Consider the following 19,615-nt stretch of genomic DNA (forward strand, 5'->3'; position numbering starts at 1 on the left):
GTGAGCATGGGGTGCAGATGAGTAATCAGGTCACTTTCTTATGTTTTTCTTGAATAACTGAATAAGGCAAAACTACAATGTCTAACAAAAGTGTTGAAAAAATTAAACTACATTTAACTTGCTACAAAAAAGGCTCTATTTATTTATTTCTCTAGAATTTATGGTTTTCACAATGCAGGAAATGGAAAACTGAAAGAATATTAAAAATAATGATTTGATAAAGTCATGTTAACATTTATTGTTGAATTTAGTAGGTAAAGAATAAATATTCCACTCTCTCTACCACACTACATCACAAAAAAAAAAAAAAAAAAAAAAAACTACGGAGTTTTTCACAAAGTTACACTGACCCTCCATAGTACACATTACAAATCACTGGCACCACAGACCACAGACACAAACAGTGGGGTGTTTATTTTCCACAAGACTCGTTAATACTATGTGAAAGACAGATTCAAGTTACTAATACCACTAACATAAGAAAAGCATATGGAAAGATTATACGTACATCACTGTACACTGCTTTACACTGATAGAGGGGTATTTGATTCTTAGTCATCTCATATGGCAGCTGTACTTTTCCTCTAGGAAAGGTGACTTCCTCCACCAAGAGCGCTGTTTGCTTTGCAGTTTACAGGTAGACTACACCTCCTAAGCATTTCCTACCCATTCTTTCATGTAAGTAGACAAATTAACTTCACTGAACATGTGTTTATATAGTGGAGTTACTTTCTGTTTATTAAGTGAGTACTTATTTGCAATTGTTATGTGAGCTTTTCTATAAAATATGTTTCTACAAATAATGGCTGAGAAGTGTTTAATTTGCAAGTGTGATGTTCTCAGTGGCCTTTATGGTGCTGGTGGGAAAGGTATCTGATTGGTAAACATCATAGCTTGCTGCCACCAATTCTTGACAGCATATTTTAAAGTAGGTTAACCTTATTGTAGTCAATCAGTGGTGAATTATCAATGGCCAGAAAGTTACTGCACTTCTGTCACAATTGTGTTACAGGTAGACTACAGAAATCTCTTCCATTCAGGAATTGCTGGCACTTGTAGAGTGGTCCGCATGGAGTGGAGCCACTTACAACAGTATACGACTATTTTGCGAGGTGGGTGTGAGTATGTTCGATGGAATGGTACTGATTGTGTTCAGCTCAAGAACAGTAATCTGCTGTAATGCATTGCTTGACTTATACTGAAGTATTTGAAGTTTCATAACACCTAGGTGACGTAATTCTGTTGAAGAGGGAGCCAATTTAAGTGTCTCGGTCTCCTCAGACGATGGGAGACCTGACAATGGTATAATGCACTTGATTCCCCTCATACCATGAAAAATACTCCAGGAATTGGTAGTGGAGGAAATGAAATCAACATTGTTGAATATTTATTCACATCAGACTACACCTGGGGCAGACACTTCACCGCAGCACACAGCTAGCAGCTGCAGCCACTGAGCTTCCTTACCTAATAGCTGGCTTATCAACTACAAATAAGTACTTACTTAATAAACTGAAAATGCCAACCTGAGCTAAAAATTGCACTCTAGCCATTAGCGTGTGATTTGTGTACTCCACTTTGTTTTGAGTCGCGCTTGCTGGTTGTTTCCTTTTCTTGTTTTGAAATGAGTGCAGAGAGCAGTCTTGCTCTGTCGCAGGATTATACGACTCTCACAAAACCTGATGGAATCAGTGATTCATATGGCCATTATTATGCGGTTCCGCCATTCTGGGAGCACAGAAGCAGAACATGGATGTAGGCTGCCAACATGAGTTCAGTAAAGTTATTTTATCTTCTCACACAAGACAACTAATCATGAAATGCTGGAGTGCAATATCCATCAGCTTAAAAGTAAGCAACACACATGGTGGTGTAATCACCTTTCATGGAAGAATCTACAGCTGCCATACAGAATAACTGAATATCGGTTTCCCCACTAGCAGTGTGCAGAGATTTATGTAGCTATCCATATGCATATATTATATTAGTAATAGTTGTATTTCATGCAGTGCTAATGCACTTTGTGGAAAATAAACACACTTCTGGTGTGTTTGCAAATTGCAAAGCTAGTGATTCATAAGACGGGCTGTGGAAGAGTTGGTCCAACTTTATGAAAAACTCTGCAGTTGCTTCTTGTGTCATAGTGGGGTAGAGAGAGTGGGTACTTGTATCTTCACTGCTCAGTTGGCTTACGAACGAGGTAAGTGCACAACCACAATTTGGCAACCTTCCTTCACTCACGCATCTACCCTATACCCCCTCCCCATTTCCTCCAGCTCATCACACCTGTAGAACAACACAATTTATCCATCCATAGAGTTCTATTGCATTTATTCATAGTAAACAATTTGATATTTGGTCTTTACCCATTTCATATAACAATAAAAATTCATTCTGTACTATTAAAACACTATTTTTAACAATCTGCCAACTGTCCACCTCCTGCTACACAGAAACTATTTGTTCCAGAGACAAAATGAACATGACCTTTTCTGTAGGAAGTTTAATGTAGTTTAATTTTGTAGTGGGGAAACACTATTGTTAAAAGCAGCAGTTTTCAAATTATCAAGAAAAACATAAAAAATGGACTAGAAATGCCACCACCCCCACCCCACCAACACTCAGGATTTTTAATATGTTGTTCATGGTACTCCCTCTTACCAACATACAAAAATTTGCAACTCCCCATTTTTTTCTCCTAATTTTCCTTCTTTGACTGGAGTATTTGTCTGCTTCATGATTACAGGTGAGTCCTCGACCTGGGGCCTGAGTGATCATCCCTTCTTTTATTACCTTTCCTAACCTATCCCTCATCCCCCCGCCCGTCTCCCAAGGTACGAAATACCAGTATACCCCTGATTCTTCAAATGAGTTAAATGTTCAGCATTAAGAGTAGAAGTGAGAAAAATATTTAGAAAATGTTTGACATTATGCTTACACTTTGTTGGAAGTTGTTATGAAACACTTGATGTACATAGTCTGGGTAACTTGCACTCCATTTCAAGCAAATGTTAATCTTTCATGCATTGCAATGTTTATGGTGTTATATCTCTCAGTCTATGTGTTGTACACTGATATAATTTTGTAGGCACATTCAGTGGCACATGTGGATACTGCCTTAAAGGGCACTGCAAATAGAGTCAATAGTAAAGAAGAAATAAATTAAAACATCATATAAGATGCTGAAGTTTTACTCCATGTACAATGAAACTGTAGAAACTTTTTCCTTTCTTCATTGTGTGTGGGTATCAGTAGACAAAGTTTTATAAAAATATGAAAAAACATGTAAATTTGTTGGAAGTAGATAAGTACTTTCATTCTCAACTACTGGTTGAATAAAATCCAGGTATTTGTGTTCTGCAAGTTACACAGTCTCAAAGCAAACACACAGTTTCTCACATCAATACTAGTCTTATTGTGTTACACTTGTAACATGAGATTATACTTCTAAATTAATAGATTATGACAGCAATTTAAATTTTTATATTCGGTCAATAGCTACATACAATATTGAAAATCAAATTTTTTTGTTGACCGTGGAATACATTAGATAGGCAACCTGATACTGGTACCGGTTTCCAGGTTCTGGAACAGTCACTTTGTATTACTGATAGCTCCAAATGAAGGGTATCTTTTTTCCTCTCAAAAATGAGGCTGCTAAAAAAATTGGAATGTTCATTAAAAGCATTGGCTACATCAGTTTCCTCCTAGTTTGTATTCTTCTGAATACAGTTAACTCCATCTTATAAGTCACCCTACAATATGAACAATTTTTGCATGCACTGCACATTTCTCAAGATATTTAGAAGTTTACTTGAGAATGAAAGCACAGTATTTATTTCAAAAGTTACAGTAACCCTGACCGGGCATAGCTGTACACAGTTTTATCAGTAAAAACATTTTGAATCGTGTGGGACCTTGAATAAAACAGTTATTTTCATACGATGGCCTCAACATTTAACACATTTTAAACAAATTTTCCACTGAATGTGCAAGATGTTGCGTAAAGTGTCGTTAAGCATGTCTCTCGTAGCATGAATCGAATGGGTATTTTTAGGAGTGTTTCCTGAATGAAGTGACCCGTAGTGCCTACTCGAAAGATTAGCACAGATGGGGCCTTGTGCTGTAACAGAGGTCACACAAGGTTTATACAGATAGCACACCGAGTTCAGTGACTCCCACTTCAAAATGTCTGCTCTCCCACCAACTGGCTAACTGCTCTCTTACATCAGATACTGATAATCACTTTACATAGAATGGAACCTCTTCTCCCATTAGAAAGCTGCAGCCTGCAAGTGTATGGTATAAACACTTTTTTCATCCCAAATTTGTATGCTAGGCTCACATATTATGATTCTTTCATAAGCATCAAAGACGAAAAACATGGAAACAATTTTCAAACAGCAGAAGGCCCCTAAGAATAATAATTCCAAGTACTAGCTGAGAGCATTGTAATAGAATAGTGACAAAAATTGGGTATCCTTATTGTGTCAGTCGGTTGTACACATCAGGAAAAACACTGTTTCAAACGAGGTCTTTCAGAGACCTGTCAAATTCTTCTTGCAGTAGCCTATCCCCCCCTCTCATTTTCATTTACTTTCTATTCTCTTTCTACAACATTGTTCCCAAGATTGTTTCCCTTATGCAGATCCTATTTATACTCATTCCATCTTTCAGCTTTCCCTTCTTTCCTTAGTACTAGCTTGCCATTTGAGTTCTTGGTAATCCTGCAGTTGCTGCTCTTTACTCGAAAGGTCCCTTTAATTTTCCTGTAGGCAGCATCCTATATCACTCTAAAATGTTCATGAATGAATGAATTACTGACATCAAAATAAAAGCAACACGTCACTATTAGTGCAACTTCTAAATCTGATATAAAAAGCTGAAGCTAATCTAGAATTATATGTGAAATGGCACTGAAAATGTAGTTCACTAACGTTTTTGGTTAGGTCTTTCCCAAATGATTTATCCAAGTAAAATGCCACTATTACTGCAACTTTGAAATCTGATGTAAAAAGAAGTAAAACTAAAGATTCAATTTTAAAGTGATCTGTCGCCTGACTGGTTTGATACAGCCCACCATGAATTTCTCTCTTGTGCCAATCTTTTCATATCAGAGTAGCATTTGCAACCTACATTGTGAATTATTTGCTGAATGTATTCCAATCTCTGTCTTTCTCTACAGTTTTTATCTCCTACAGCACCCTCTCGTAGCATGGAAGTCATTCCCTGATGCCTTAACAGATGTCCTATTTTCCTGTCCTTTCTTGTTAGTGTTCCCTGTATACTCTGTTTCTTACCGATTCTGTGCAGTACGTCCTCATTTCTTACCTTATCAGTCCATAAGCTACAAAAATGCTAGAATTGTGTGTCAAATGACATTGAAAATCTAGTTCACTAACATTTGTGGTTACGTCTCTCCCAAATGACTTATTCAAGCACACAGTTTGCACTTTCAACAAAGCTGAACCTCATTACTTTTTTCTTTTTCTTCCTTGCCTGCTATAGGCACTCTAGTTAACTACAGCGGTACATGACAAGTGATGCTGGCAGGAAGGATACACTGGAGATAGTAAATCCACCACAACATGAGAAATATCTTAAGTATGAAATTTCTTACACAGTGGCAGAATGCCATTTAAGGTGAAAATGTATGGCAAGTTACTGCAATGGGTGAAGTGTAACAAATACTGATCTCCATCTTTCACTGGCAATGCACTTATCACACAGTTCCCAAATACATACATATGTACATTTGTTTCCTTCTCTAAGAATCAGTATAAAGTATTTGATCTGGTCTTTTCAAATCGGAGATATCACATACTCTCCCGATATCTGTGAAAGCTACACCATATAACGACAATAAAATTCACTTTTTGAACACAAATTGATTTAACATCAGTAGAAAACCCTTTCAAGATACGGTTTCCATATATCATAGAAATATGAAACTCTAAAAATTAGTGTACATTGCGCTGAAAAATTCAGCACAGAAAAACAGGCAGAGCCATTCACTAGCATCCACTCTAGTGTCCTATCAGTAAACATATATTTTAATGATGTTTTTATTAGTTTGCTGGCCAAATGGCATTCAGTGCAGAATTAACTTCTATTTATCTAAAAAATAAACACACTGCCTGTGTTAATGTAATGAGCATTTTCCCCGATGTACCAAAAAAGCAATAAGTGCTACGACCACCATTCTCTCAGAATAATGCAACATAAACATTGACCAAAATTTCTATAGGATCTTTTTTCACACTGAGACATTTAAAAGCACTGGACCAGATGCTGTCTGGGAATTTATTATAATATAGAGTGTGTCCCAGGATGAATGGTCAGTATTTGGGGATATGATAGGATCAATCACTCAAAGTAAAAAAGTCCTATAAACATGGCCTCCAAACTGTATATCTTACAAGCTATGAGCACTTTTTCATCTTCAGTACTGCGAAACAAATTTCTTTTATTGTAGACTCTTTGCTTCATATATTTTCAGAGAACATAGTGCAAACCAAAAATACAACAAAACTCTCCAGTAAGCATGGGCATACCTTAAGAGCTATCTACATCTACATCTACATCATACTCCGCTAGCCACCTAATGGTGTGTGGTGGAGGATACTTTCGATACCTCTATCTGATCCCTCCAAACCTGTTCCACTCACGAATAGTGCATCGGAAGAATGATTGTCAGTAATCCTCCGTATTGGCTCTAATTTCTCGAATTTTCTCCTCGTGATCAATACACAAGATGTATGTGGGGGGCAAGTAATATGTTGTCTGACTCCTCCTGAAAAGTGCTGTCCCAAAATTTCAATAGCAAATCTCTCCGTGATGTGTGATGTACAACACCTCTCTTGTAATGCCTGCCAGTGGAGTTTGTTTAGCACTCCATAATACTCTCTCCACAGCTAAATGATCCCATGACAAAACACACTGCTCTTTGTGGGATCTTCTCTATCTCCTGTATCTTCTGTGTCAGTCCTACATGACAGGGATCCCAGACAGTGAACAATACTCAAGAATCGGACGAACAAGTGCCTTATAAGCCATTTCTTTTGTAGATGAGTTACAGTTCCTTAAGATTTTTAAGATGAATCTGTGTCTGACATCTGCTTTTCCCTCTATCTGTTTTATATGGTCAATCCACTTTAGGTCGCTCTGGATAGTTACACCTAGATATTTTACAGCAGATTCTGTCTGCAGCTGTTTGTCATCAATAATGTAGCTCTACAGTAGCGGATTTGTTTTCCTATGTATGCGCAACATATTACATTTATTTACGTTCAGAGTCAACTGCCAGAGTCTGCACCATTCATCAGTTCTCTGTAGGTTGTTCTGCAAATTTTTACTATCTTATAGCGTTACTGCTTTGGTATAGACAACTGCATCATCTGTGAATAGCCTTAAAGATCATCTGACGCTTTCTATTAGATCATTTGTATGTATTGCAAACAGCAACGGTCCTATCACACTTCCCTGTGGTATTCCGGATATTACCTTTACATCTGTTGATTTAGTTATGTTAACAGTGACATGTTGAGTTCTATCTACAAACAAGTCTTGAATCCAATCGCACGTCTGCTCCAATACCCCATAAGTTCATGTTTTTTTCATTAAGCGGCAATTCAGGACGGTGTTAAATGCCTTACTGAAGTCAAGGAATGCAGCATCAAACTGAGGGTCGTTGTCCACTGCGCTGTGGATCCCATGGGAGAACAGAGCAAAGTTGAGTTTCACCGGATCTCTGTTTGCAGAATCCATGTTGACTTTTATAGAGGAGATGTTCATTTTCCAAAAACATCATAGTTCTTTAGCACTTTTTCGGTAGAAGAGACGTGTTTCACAGTAGTGTAGATGAACAAGAGCTTTCCGTACTTAAAGTATGCACTTCTGAGCACATGTTTAGTAGACTTTTCTTCTTGGTTCGATCCATACTACCCCCTCTAAAAATATGTAAAACGACGAAATTGCAGTATAAGAGATATGTTTCACAGTAGACTTATTAATACAGACCAGGAGCAACTACACTGCAAACAAGATTTAGGCTCCACACAGTGTGGCTACTGGTTTCTGGGGAGTGATAAACAGTTAGAGAACAGGCAGAGACAAATCCTATATGGACTTTATTATTGACCACAAAGGGATGGTACTAAAAGATCAACTTGAAATTGCTAATATATTCAATGAATATTTTTATTCAGTAGGGGAAGCTATCAATGATGAACATAATAACCTGCACTACAATTTTAAAGGCAACGCATCTGAGCACAGCATATATCTAGCCCCACAAATAATTAACATCATTAGCTAATTAATATCATTAGCTCTCTAAAAACTCCCAGTTGCACAGGACATGATGGCTTCAGTATTAATGTATTAAAAGTGTGCACACAAAATGTCTCTGTACCTCTGTCTGTAGCAGTAAATATATAATACATTCAGGCACCTTCCCAGACAGACTAAGAATAGCTCAGGTAACACTAATCTTTAAAAAAGGAGAAGAACTCAAAATTCAAAACTACACATTAATCTCGGTATTTCCTGTCTTTCCCGGAATGGTTGAAAAAGTCATATACAGCAGAATTATAAACTTTCTCCAGATGCACAACCTAATGTTTGAAAAGCAAATTAGATTCTTAAAATGTAAGTTAACTAGCACCATAGCTGCTCAGTTAATTGAAGAGATAATAAGTGACTTCAAGAACAAGCAACATGTTGCAGGTATATACTTCAACCTTGAGAAAGCTTTAGGCAGTGTGAATGCCACAATCCTACTAGAAAAGCTATGGAACATTGGCATCAGAGGGACTGCTCATGACCTAATAAAATCTTACATGCGTAATCAAAAACCACTTGTACTGCTTAGAAGTGAAAGTGGTGTTGACAAATCCAAAATCACTAATATAAAATCTGGAGAGCCCCAGGGCTCAGTACTGGGTCCGCTTCTGTTTTCGATTTACGTAAATGACATAAGATATTGCACTCAAAGTTCCAAAATAGTTCTGTAGGTGGGTGATATATCCATTGTGCATAAAAAGGAATCATTTAACGAACTACAGATCCACTGTAATAATATGACAAATTAAATTGTTCAGTACTTTAAAGAAAGTCATTAAAATGTAAGCTGTTGTAAAACATGTCTCATGGAGTTTAACAACAGTAGTTTTAATGAGGAAATTAAACTATACGTAGGCAATGAATTAGTAAGAAAAGAGTTTAGAGTAAAATTCCACAGTTTAACAATTCAGAGCAACCTAAAATGGGACACACATTTTGACACTCTAGCATGTAAATTGTCTGAGAATATCTTTGCAATTAATATGATTAGCAAGTTTTGCAAAGAAACTGTTGTCCTAAAGACTGCATATTATCCTCTATTTTGATTTTGTCTGGATTATGGAATAGAAATTTGGGGAGCAACAACCATAGCAAATCTAAATAAGCTATTGCTATGAAACTTCCTGGCAGATTAAAACTGTGTGCCGGACCAAGACTCGAACTCGGGACCTTTGCCTTTCACGGGTAAGTGCTCTACCAACTTTGCCCATGAAAGGCAAAGGTCCTGAGTTCGAGTCTTGGTCCGGCACACAGTTTTAATTTGCCAGGAAGTTTCATACCAGTGCACACTCTGCTGCAGAGTGAAAATCTCATTCTGGAAACAACCCACAGGCTGTGGCTAAGCCATGTCTCCAGAATATCCTTTCTTTCAGGAGTGCTAGTTCTGCAAAGTGCGCAGGAGCGCTTCTGTAATGTTTGGAAGGTAGGAGACAAGGTACTGGCAGAAGTGAAGCTGTGAGGATGGGGCATGAGTCATGCTTGGGTAGCTCAGTTGGTAGAGCACTTGCCCACGAAAGGCAAAAGTCCCCAGTTCGAGTCTCGGTCCGGCACACAGTTTTAATCTGCCAGGAAGTTTCATACCAGCACACACTCCGCTGCAGAGTGGAAATCTCATTCTGATAAGGTATTGATACTTCAAAAAAGGGCTATAAGAATCATATGTGGAGCAAAATATAAGGAATCATGCTGTGGCTTGTTTCCAAAACAGGTGTACTAACTGTAGTAAACATGTGCATTCTAAAAGCCATATTACTAGTTAAGAGTGCTGGCCAACATTTGTTCTGACTTGTATCAGTACAATACAGACATAAAAAAAATTTTACATTCTATGAAAAGGGTCCGTAACATACAGGTTTAAAGTTAGCCAATGACCCTACCCACAATGAAGCTTAAATTTCAGGTAAAGAAATTCCTGTTACAAAATCCATTTTACACATTATAAGAATACCATACTTACATGCAAAATAAGAAGTGCTTCAAAAATGTGTAAATAGCTTTAAGCAAACAATTTTATTTGTAGAATGAAATTTTCATTCTGCAGCGGAGTGTGTGCTGATATGAAACTTCCTGGTAGATTAAAACTGTGTGAAGGACCGAGACTCGAACTTGGGACCTTTGCCTTGTGTGGGCAAGTGCTCTGCCATCTGAGCTACCCAAGCATGACTCACGACCCATCCTCACACCTTTAATTCTGCCAGCACCTCACCTCCTACCTTCCAAACTTCACAGAAGCTCTCCTAGAAGGTAGGAGATGTGCTGGCAGAATTAATAAGTGCCCACAGTGTCACAATCGTTTAGTACTCTCAGAGTTATAGTTCTGTACATTATCTTTTGCATAATACTTTAAATGAGTTTTAAAAATACTTATTAACCAGAGAAAATTGTTTCAGCATTTTAAAAATATTTTAAACCATTGTTATATATTTGTGTGTGACAACATTATGATTAACTACATAATTTAAAAAGTTTAATTCATTTCACTTCAGTGTAATATTAATTCAAAATTACAACTTTAACTTATATGGCAGGATTAAATTTAATAGCAGTATTTAATTTTTGCACAAGTTGCTATTAGACTCTTTACTTGTGAAGCTCATGCAACCTCATTCAGCATAATTTGAACACTTAGTAATTTAATATAATCTCAATAACTATGAATACGTCAGTGGATTAATAAATTACAAAATTGTTTTGCACATACAATGATTTAACACTTATTTAATAAGCGCAAGAAATAATGCTATTTATCTCCATCTTTTTTCTACCATTTATACCGTCTAACACAGGTTCCCCTTTTTCAGGATTTGGCAACTTTCATTTTATTGAACCTTATGGCTGGATGCCCGTCCTGATGCCGCAGTTATCAAAGTTAAGAAGTTGCTTACGCCACCTGTCCACGAATCCTGAAAACTTTGCTCTGTGTCAAAAAAGAAAACTTTTCCATTGTAGGCTCTTTATTTATATCATTTATTTCCTGCGCTGTTGGCCAGTTTTGACTATCATGTCATTACCGAGCACATACACATTAACAGTATGCACTATGTAGCAGGAGGTGTGGCACTAAGATTGAATTATCAATCCACATTTAAAGCTACACATAAATAACAATATACTATGTATTGAACAGAAAGGAAAGAGCACTAAAAGATTCTGTCTTTTCACTGCAAGATCACACTGTACCATTGTGCAAAGCACAACTCACATACATTTTCAGTGAAAAGACAGAATCTTTGTCCTCAAGTTATATTGCTTATGAATCTTTTACTACTCACTCATTTCTATTCAACACAGAGCATATTGTTATTCATGTGTAGCTTCACATGTGGATTGATAAATCAAGCTCAGTACACATCCGCAGCGCCACAGTTAGTTCCAGCGCAGCATCCACAGCTATCCGACCACATTCCATGAAGTGGGGCCGGACTGTTCCTCAGTTAAGTAACATAGCTTGACATGGTACCACGGTACTTTAGCTTTTTATGTTTGACTGTGCCTTATTCTGGCATGTATCAGTTTATTTTATGCTTCTGAAGAAGGCTAGATTACTCTAGCTGAAACCTGGGTAAAGACCAGTAACTTTTTCAACTGAGGCAGATCGTTGACGTATTAATTTATCACAGTTGCTGACAGGGCTGCAACATGTTAAAAATTCAATCTAAATTCCCATTCAATGCTCAGCCCACTTGGTATTCCACCTAAACTCGAACGGCACTGTAGAGGCTCTCCAACTATAAAAGAGTAGTACCTCACAAGGGAAGCACCTCATCAGAAGCAAATCATCACTTCTTTCCCCCCCCCCCCCCCCCCCCCCCCCCCAGATTTAGTGATAAAATGGCCCATTAGATAACCTGTCAAAAACTGAACACAGATGACGCATGAAAACAAGAAGGAGGAGGTCTGAACTCTGAAAAAAGAAACAAAATGGTAACAGGGAACGGTGCAAGCTCAAGATGTGCAACATCGCGTAAATTGCAAGAATCACGACGTCGTGGTCGTGCGGTCACGGTGTTGGACTGCGAAGTTGCAGATCTGTGTTCAAATCTCCCTCATGCACCCCCTTTTCTTTCACAAAATTGTGAACTTTCTGTCCATTCACTGATGGGACTGTTCTCCTTCTATAGTCTTGGCAATTGTGGTATTATACATTGGCAACAGAATATGATCCATGTGGTAAGAATATACTGCCATCACAAATAAATGTAATGAACAGTACAAGCAACAAGATGTTGCACAGACCTCTCACGGAAATGGAAACAACAAATAAATGAGTGTGAACTATGTTATAACCAGGGAATTCAAGAGTCAAAATTTCCAATACAGGACGCAAAAGTCACAACGTGTGGTACTTGCATAGAACAAACAGTGGGTACATACATCTTGAAATCCCTTCCCTACACCTCGCTGTTGCAAATGGATGTTACTCAATGACAGATACCAACCTGAATATAGCGAACAGATGTGTCAACGACTGGGTATAGATTCATAATTTTGCAAAAAAAAAGATAAGGGCCACAAGAGAGGCTTGAACATGGATCTCCCCCTTTGGAGTCCAGCATCATGACCACATAACCAAGATGTCATGACTATTCAGACCCTCTTGACGATGCACATCTTAAGCTAGGACCGTTCGCTGTTTTGGATTTGCTTCTTCTTTCACACTGCAGTACATCTTCTACCTGTTTTCCTGCTTGATCTGTGTTCAGTTTTCAATGGGCTGTCCACTGTACCATCTTACCACTAAATCTGAGGGGGTTTCAATGGGGAGTTTTCGCTTGTCAGCATCGGACAGAATGAGGGATCCTTCCTGAAACCCAGGCTTAGGTGCTTAATCACATGAAATTATATGGTTACAGGGATCTTACTAAGTCTCCAAAACCCATGATGTAGATATGCAGACTGAAGCAATTTGTACCAACGATCTCCTGTTTCAGTCGATGCTGAGGTGCTGTCCTGATACAGTTGGAGAGCCTGTGTAATGGTGTTTGAGTTTAAGGGGAATACTAAGTGGGCTGAGGGGTGAACTGGAATTAGGATTGAGTATGTGCCAGGGTGACTTAGTGGTTAGTGCATTTGATGACTGAGCAGGAGATCCATTTTTGAATCCCAGCTTTGGTACAATTTTTCATTTGTCACTTCAGTCTGTATATATACAAGGAATAAAGCTATTTTAGTTTATATGTCCTTAAAATTGACATGCATTTCCAGTATATGACTCAAAATAAAAAGCTGCATGCAAATTGCCACCCTGAGCAAAACATCAACAGTCAACTCAGTTGTAATATTGTGTTTCAATGGTCCATATGAAATAATAGCATACAGACTGTATGTTTTATGATGTTAATAGGCACTCTGCACTTCATAACAAAGACACAAAACTCAGTTTGTACTTAATTCTGATGAAAGACAGTTCTAAAGATATAAAATGAAGGATATACAGCTTAGTACTCGTCACACTGCAACATATTTAACATGTTCACAGGCAATATGCCATATTGTTGGTTTTACTTTTAGTTAGCAATGCCTTTCAATTAAGAATCAGTACATAGATTTTCAAACTTCCATTTGTGGTAAAGATCGAGGAGCATGCTCACAGATGTGGTTACCAAAGAAATCACAACACAACTCTTACCAAAAGTATGCTCATCAGTACAAGACACAGACTGTCCAATATTAAAATAGGACAATCTACCATTAGCCAAGTAAGTGAATTTAAATATCTTGGAAGCACAATAACTGAAGACTTGAGATGTCACCAGGAGGTGAAAGCTCGTATTCCCGTAGTGAAGGAGGCATTTGACAGAAAGAGGAGACTCTTATGTGGAAAATTAGATAAATGACTAAGGAAAAGGCTTGGCAAATGTTTTGTCTTGAGTGTGGCAGAAAATCGACTATGAGACGAGAGGATGAAAACAGGTTAGAAGCATTTGAGAATGGAGAGAATAAGTAGAATGGAAAGAGTGAGTAATGAAAGAGTATTGGAAAGGGTTGGTGAAGGAAGTTGTCTGCTGAAGGTTGTAAGAGAAAGGAAAAAGAACTGGTTGGGACATTCATTGAGAAGGGAGAGCTTGCTAATAGATGCTTTGGGAGGATTGGTTTGTGGGAGGAGACTGAGAGGAAGGAGGAGATACAAGATGATAGACAACATAAAGGGAAGAGGAAATTATGCATACCTGAAGAGGATGGCAGAAGACCAGACAGCCTGGAGAACTACCATGTGAAAACCCGCCTTTTGGCAGAAAACTGATGATGATGATGAACTCTTACCAATTTTCAAATGCAAGAGTGTGAAGTACCGATTCCAGAATCACATGGAGATGAAACTCCGTTGGTTCGAGATCCAGGAGATGACGAGTCCCTTTCCTTGTGTCAAAATTTGGATAAGACATTGAATGTATGCAGATGGTGTAGTATTGTTTCAAAATGGGTCAGGGGAGTCTGAGTAGGAAAATGTTAGAAATTTAAGTGGTGAATGGTGAGTTCGTAAGCAAATCTGGTACTGGAGTTTTGGGGGATTGTACCCCAATTTGTGGGGAAAGAGGGAGGGATGTTTTGGAGATGGCGTGTGTTGCACATGTGAGTCTTCGAAAGGAAGCAGGGAGCATCTGTTGCTAAGCAGAAAATTCAATTTTGGAAAGTTTGAATCTTTTTTATGTCAATGTCCATAGCTAGTGGCCAGATTGCCGATTCATATGTGATGACAGGGATCACTAGTGTGTTAAACAACCTTACTTTTCATTATGAGGGAAAGCCTATCACCTTTTGAGCAGACTCACTTGGCAGAGCAGTCTGGAACCTTTGCTGCAGATGGTCTCTATGGGCTTCCTGCTAGCAATCTGGCATCTTAGGCTGTGTGCTTGAAATTGAAGGAAATAGACTGTGTTTCAGCTGCACTGATAGTAATATTCCAAAGAAATGTCAAGTGATAGCAGCAGTCACAGATTTCTCCATGGGAATAGCAATTAAATTTGACACAGTAAATTCGTGACCATAATATTGTCAGCCCCTTGCATGCCATGATTGCTTACACAGGAAGATTAAGTAGGTGTAACTTTCAACTTCAAAGTTGTGTTTGGAGCAATTTAAACAATACCTTGGGAATGTTAATGTGTCAAGTAGCTGCCATTAATGAGACACAGATTTATCACTATATTAATGAAACAGAGTCATGATTAACAATATGCATTGGCCATGGTGAATCTGGTCCAAAAAAGGGGAAACCAGTACTGCATTTTTTGGGAAACAAATGGCATCATATTTATAAACTTCTTAGAGAAATGATCACTGGGCCACACTACAGACAGAATTAAATGGAACTGCAGACAAAAGGATAAAAGAACCCAGTCCCTTTAATATGAACTGAACAGGCTGTAAAATCTGTGCACAATGGATATATCTGATTTGGGGAGGTGTTTATGGTTACTGTTCCACAACTCACCAATCAGTGAATGTTCACGACAAGTTAAAACTGAGTAATTGACCAAACTGCGAAACTAAGCAGCTAACTTCTTTCTTCTAATTGTCCTGTCCGCATGTTTACCATGAATTGACCACAAAGGGGCAGTTCAACTACCTTTGCAATTCATTTCAAATGTATGTCATCTCCCAAGCTCATTCCACACAACTAACGACCTACTCACTCACTCATTTACAGTCTATGTTCGGTAAGTCCCATCATGAAGGAAAGCAATCAGGGATGTGGAATGAGTCAATTTGTACATTAACAAGGAGGAGCAGTCTATCTAGCTGCTACTGTAAATTATACTAACAACAAATGGTGACAGGTGCTAATGTACTGACATGGATAATCGTGGGAATTATTTCCAGATTCATTTATACAGAGTGTCCCAGACAGAATAATCAGTATTCAAGGATATGACAGGAATGATCGTTTGAAGTAAAAAAAAAAATCTAGTAAACATGGGTTCTAAAATGCACACCTCAAAAGCTACGAGCTCTTCATCTTCGTTACTGTGAAACACATCTACTTAAAAAAGTGCTCATAGCTCTTAAGGTATGGACTTTAGAGCCCATGTTTAGTATACTTTTTTTCTTATTTTGGTTCATCAAATCTCCTCCCATAACATGGGAAGCAAAGAGCCTGCAATAGAAGAGATTTGCTTCACAGTATCGTAAATGAAGAAGTGCTCGTATGCATTTTACAGTCTGTGCTTAACAGATTTTCTTTCTTCGAACCAAGATTCCTGTCATATCCCTCAATATTGACCATTCCTCCGAGAACACCCTGTATTTGTATATCTGCACAAAGTTCCTATTTTGGGGATCCCCTGGTCCTGCTTTTATACTAGTTCGCTGTGTTCTCTGGGCCCCCGATCAGACAGACCGTGCGCCAGCTGCCGGTCTTTCAATTTGACGCCACTTTGGCGAGCTGCTGTCGATGAGGATGATAGGATGATGATGAGGACAGCACAACACCCAGTCCCTGGGTGGAGAAAATTCCCCGACCCAGCCAGGAATCAAACCCAGGCCCAGAGCATTGCCAATCCATCACACTGACCATTCAGATACTGGGGGTGGACAATAAGCATGTCTATAAATTAACAGGAATCTATCAATTTATACATTTATAAAGTCAAAACTTGTTTAATATGAACATTATGTGTAAGGGGTCATTGGAAAAATGCAACCAATGAGTTTAAATTGTGAAACAAGGCAATGAGGATAATACGCAACTTCGCACCCAGAGCTCATTGCAGCCAGCTACAAAAAACTAAGGATTATTCCATTGTAGTGTATAATGCTTGTAAAGAAAAATTATTGCTAATACCAGAGGTATGACATGTGCCTTAAGTACTAAACTGGAAAAGAGCACGACCTGGTATAATTCCACTGTAACTAAAAAACACAGAAATGCAGCTGAGTGTGCACTGATATGAAACTTCCTGGCAGATTAAAACCGTGTGCCGCACCGAGACTCGAACTCGGGACCTTTGCCTTTTGCGGACAAGTGCTCTACCATCTGAGCTACCCAAGCACGACTCACGCCTCGTCCTCGCAACTTCACTCCTGCCAGTACCTCATCTCCTACCTTCCAAACTTTACAGAAACTCCCCTGCGAACCTTGCAGAATTAGCACTCCTGAAAGAAAGGATATTGTGGAGACATTGCTTCGCCACAGCCTGGGGGATGTTTCCAGAATGAGATTTTCACTCTGCAACAGAGTGTGCACTGATATGAAACTTCCAGGCAGATTAAAACTGTGTGCCGGACCGATACTCGAACTCGGGACCTTTGCCTTTCGCAGGCATGTGCTCTACCATCAGCAGAGTTCGAGTCTCGGTCCGGCACACAGTTTTAATCTGCCTGGAAGTTTCAACACAGATATTCTTTGCAAACAAATCAGATAAACTCTTCAGTGTCACACCTCCATCTATCAGGGAGCTATCACGTCAACAATTCAAAAGGAAAAATCAAAGAATTTCTATTATAACAGAGTCCTTACGAAGCAGGACAAATTTTAATCGTGGCCGAAAGTATGGTGTGATTATAACATCAGTATTATCGTATTTGCAGAATTAGGATGTAATACACCAGTTAATAGTAACATTGTGCATACTTTATTTTAAAGTACCCATTTGTATCAGTAACAGTTTGAGACATGTAATGCCATGACAATAATTTGTTGTCTGTGTGCTTTCATTACTGGACGCTTGTGCTTGTGATGCCTCAAATGAACTCCGAGGCCTCTTCAGTGATAAAATTCAATGAAATTCAATAAATCTACTATTAATATCACCCACTCTGCTTTAGTGCAGATGCAATCACTTGGGGAGAGGGATACATTTTTTTTCCTAAACTTCGGCGGATTTCCACCCTAGTAATACTTTAGTTATAAATAATAATGAATGGTATGATGCAGTATTCAGCCAGAGGTAAGAGACCAGCATTTCCCCACCGCAAAGCAATCTGTTGAACGGCCAGTGCTGACATGCACGGAGATGGCAAAGGATTGCTGTCTGACCTTTGGAGCATCCGGAGACCAGCACACATTCGACACGACCGCGCGAGCAGGAGCAAGACGAGCAAGCATCGGCCCTCCACTCTTCCCCATCCTGATACACGCTGCCCTCAAAGAGGCACCCACCATTCCCTGTGAACAGCATGTAGCGATAACAGCCTGACATTCAGCGAGTGGCACTGGCCTCTTCTGGGGAGAGGAAGCATAGTACTGTACTGGTCTGTAATCCAGAGAAAACACAACAGTTTCTTTTAGGGTTGCCTGCAGATGTCGAAAATAAATCTCTTAACTCTTAGGAATACATAATGATTCCAAACTCAGTTGGGAGGAACATAGCCACATTTCCTGATGAAAGCTGCAATGCTTTACTGGGCAGGAATGTTATTTTTTTTTTCTGCTCACTTTCCTTTACTTAATACTTGTACCATGTACACAAAAAACCTCAAATTTTTATCTGAGCTGTATTTTTCAAGGCATTATTATTATTGTTGTTGTTATTATTATCATCATATGTTGAAAACAATAGACTGGCTGGGTGAGATTAAGATATGTGAACACAAAATAAGCAGTCTTGCATATGCGGATGACTTAGTTGTGATGGCAGATTCGATTGAAAGTTTGCAAAGTAATATTTCAGAGCTAGATCAGAAATGTAAGGGCTATGGTATGAAGATTAGCATCTCCAAAATGAAAGTAATGTCAGTAGGAAAGAAATATAAACGGATTGAGTGCCAAATAGGAGGAACAAAGTTAGAACAGGTGGACAGTTTCAAGTACTTAAGATGCATATTCTCACAGGATGGCAACATAGTGAAAGAACTGGAAGTGAGGTGTAGCAAAGCTAATGCAGTGAGCACTCAGCTACGATCTACTCTCTTCTGCAAGAAGGAAGTCAGGACCGAGACTAAGTTATCTGTGCACGGTTCAAATTTTCAACCAACTTTGTTGTAGGGGAGTGAAAGATGGGTCGATTCAGCTTACCTTATCAACAAGGTTTAGGTTACGGATATGAAAGTAGCTAGGATGATTGCAAGTACTAGTAGATGTTAACAATGGCAGGAGGGTGTCCACAATGAGGAAATCAAAGAAAAACTGGGAATGAACTCTATCGATGTAGCAGTCAGGGCAAACAGGCTTAGATGGTGGGGTCATGTTACACGCATGGGAGAAGCAAGGTTACCCAAGAGACTCATGGGTTCAGCAGTAGAGGGTAGGAGGAGTCGGGGCAGACCAAGGAGAAGGTACCTGGATTAGGTTAAGAATGATTTTGAAGTAATAGGTTTAATATCAGAAGAG

The 19,615-nt window shown here is 38.7% G+C and overlaps 1 protein-coding gene across 2 annotated transcripts in view; it reads right to left on the reverse strand.

Annotated features, from left to right (window-relative positions):
- Window positions 1–19,615, reverse strand: part of LOC126293286 (collagen alpha-1(I) chain-like) — a 246,853-nt gene that overhangs the window by 134,837 nt on the left and 92,401 nt on the right. The window contains exon 4 of one of the 2 annotated variants that reach the window (XM_049986406.1): window positions 18,323–18,451. The exons of the other annotated variant lie outside the window; for it this stretch is intronic. Coding sequence (XP_049842363.1) covers window positions 18,323–18,451 — 129 coding nt within the window. The remainder of the gene's footprint in view (window positions 1–18,322; window positions 18,452–19,615) is intronic. 2 annotated transcript variants of the gene reach the window in all.

The sequence above is a fragment of the Schistocerca gregaria genome, chromosome 10 (assembly GCF_023897955.1).
Source record: "Schistocerca gregaria isolate iqSchGreg1 chromosome 10, iqSchGreg1.2, whole genome shotgun sequence".
Taxonomy (NCBI): domain Eukaryota; kingdom Metazoa; phylum Arthropoda; class Insecta; order Orthoptera; family Acrididae; genus Schistocerca; species Schistocerca gregaria.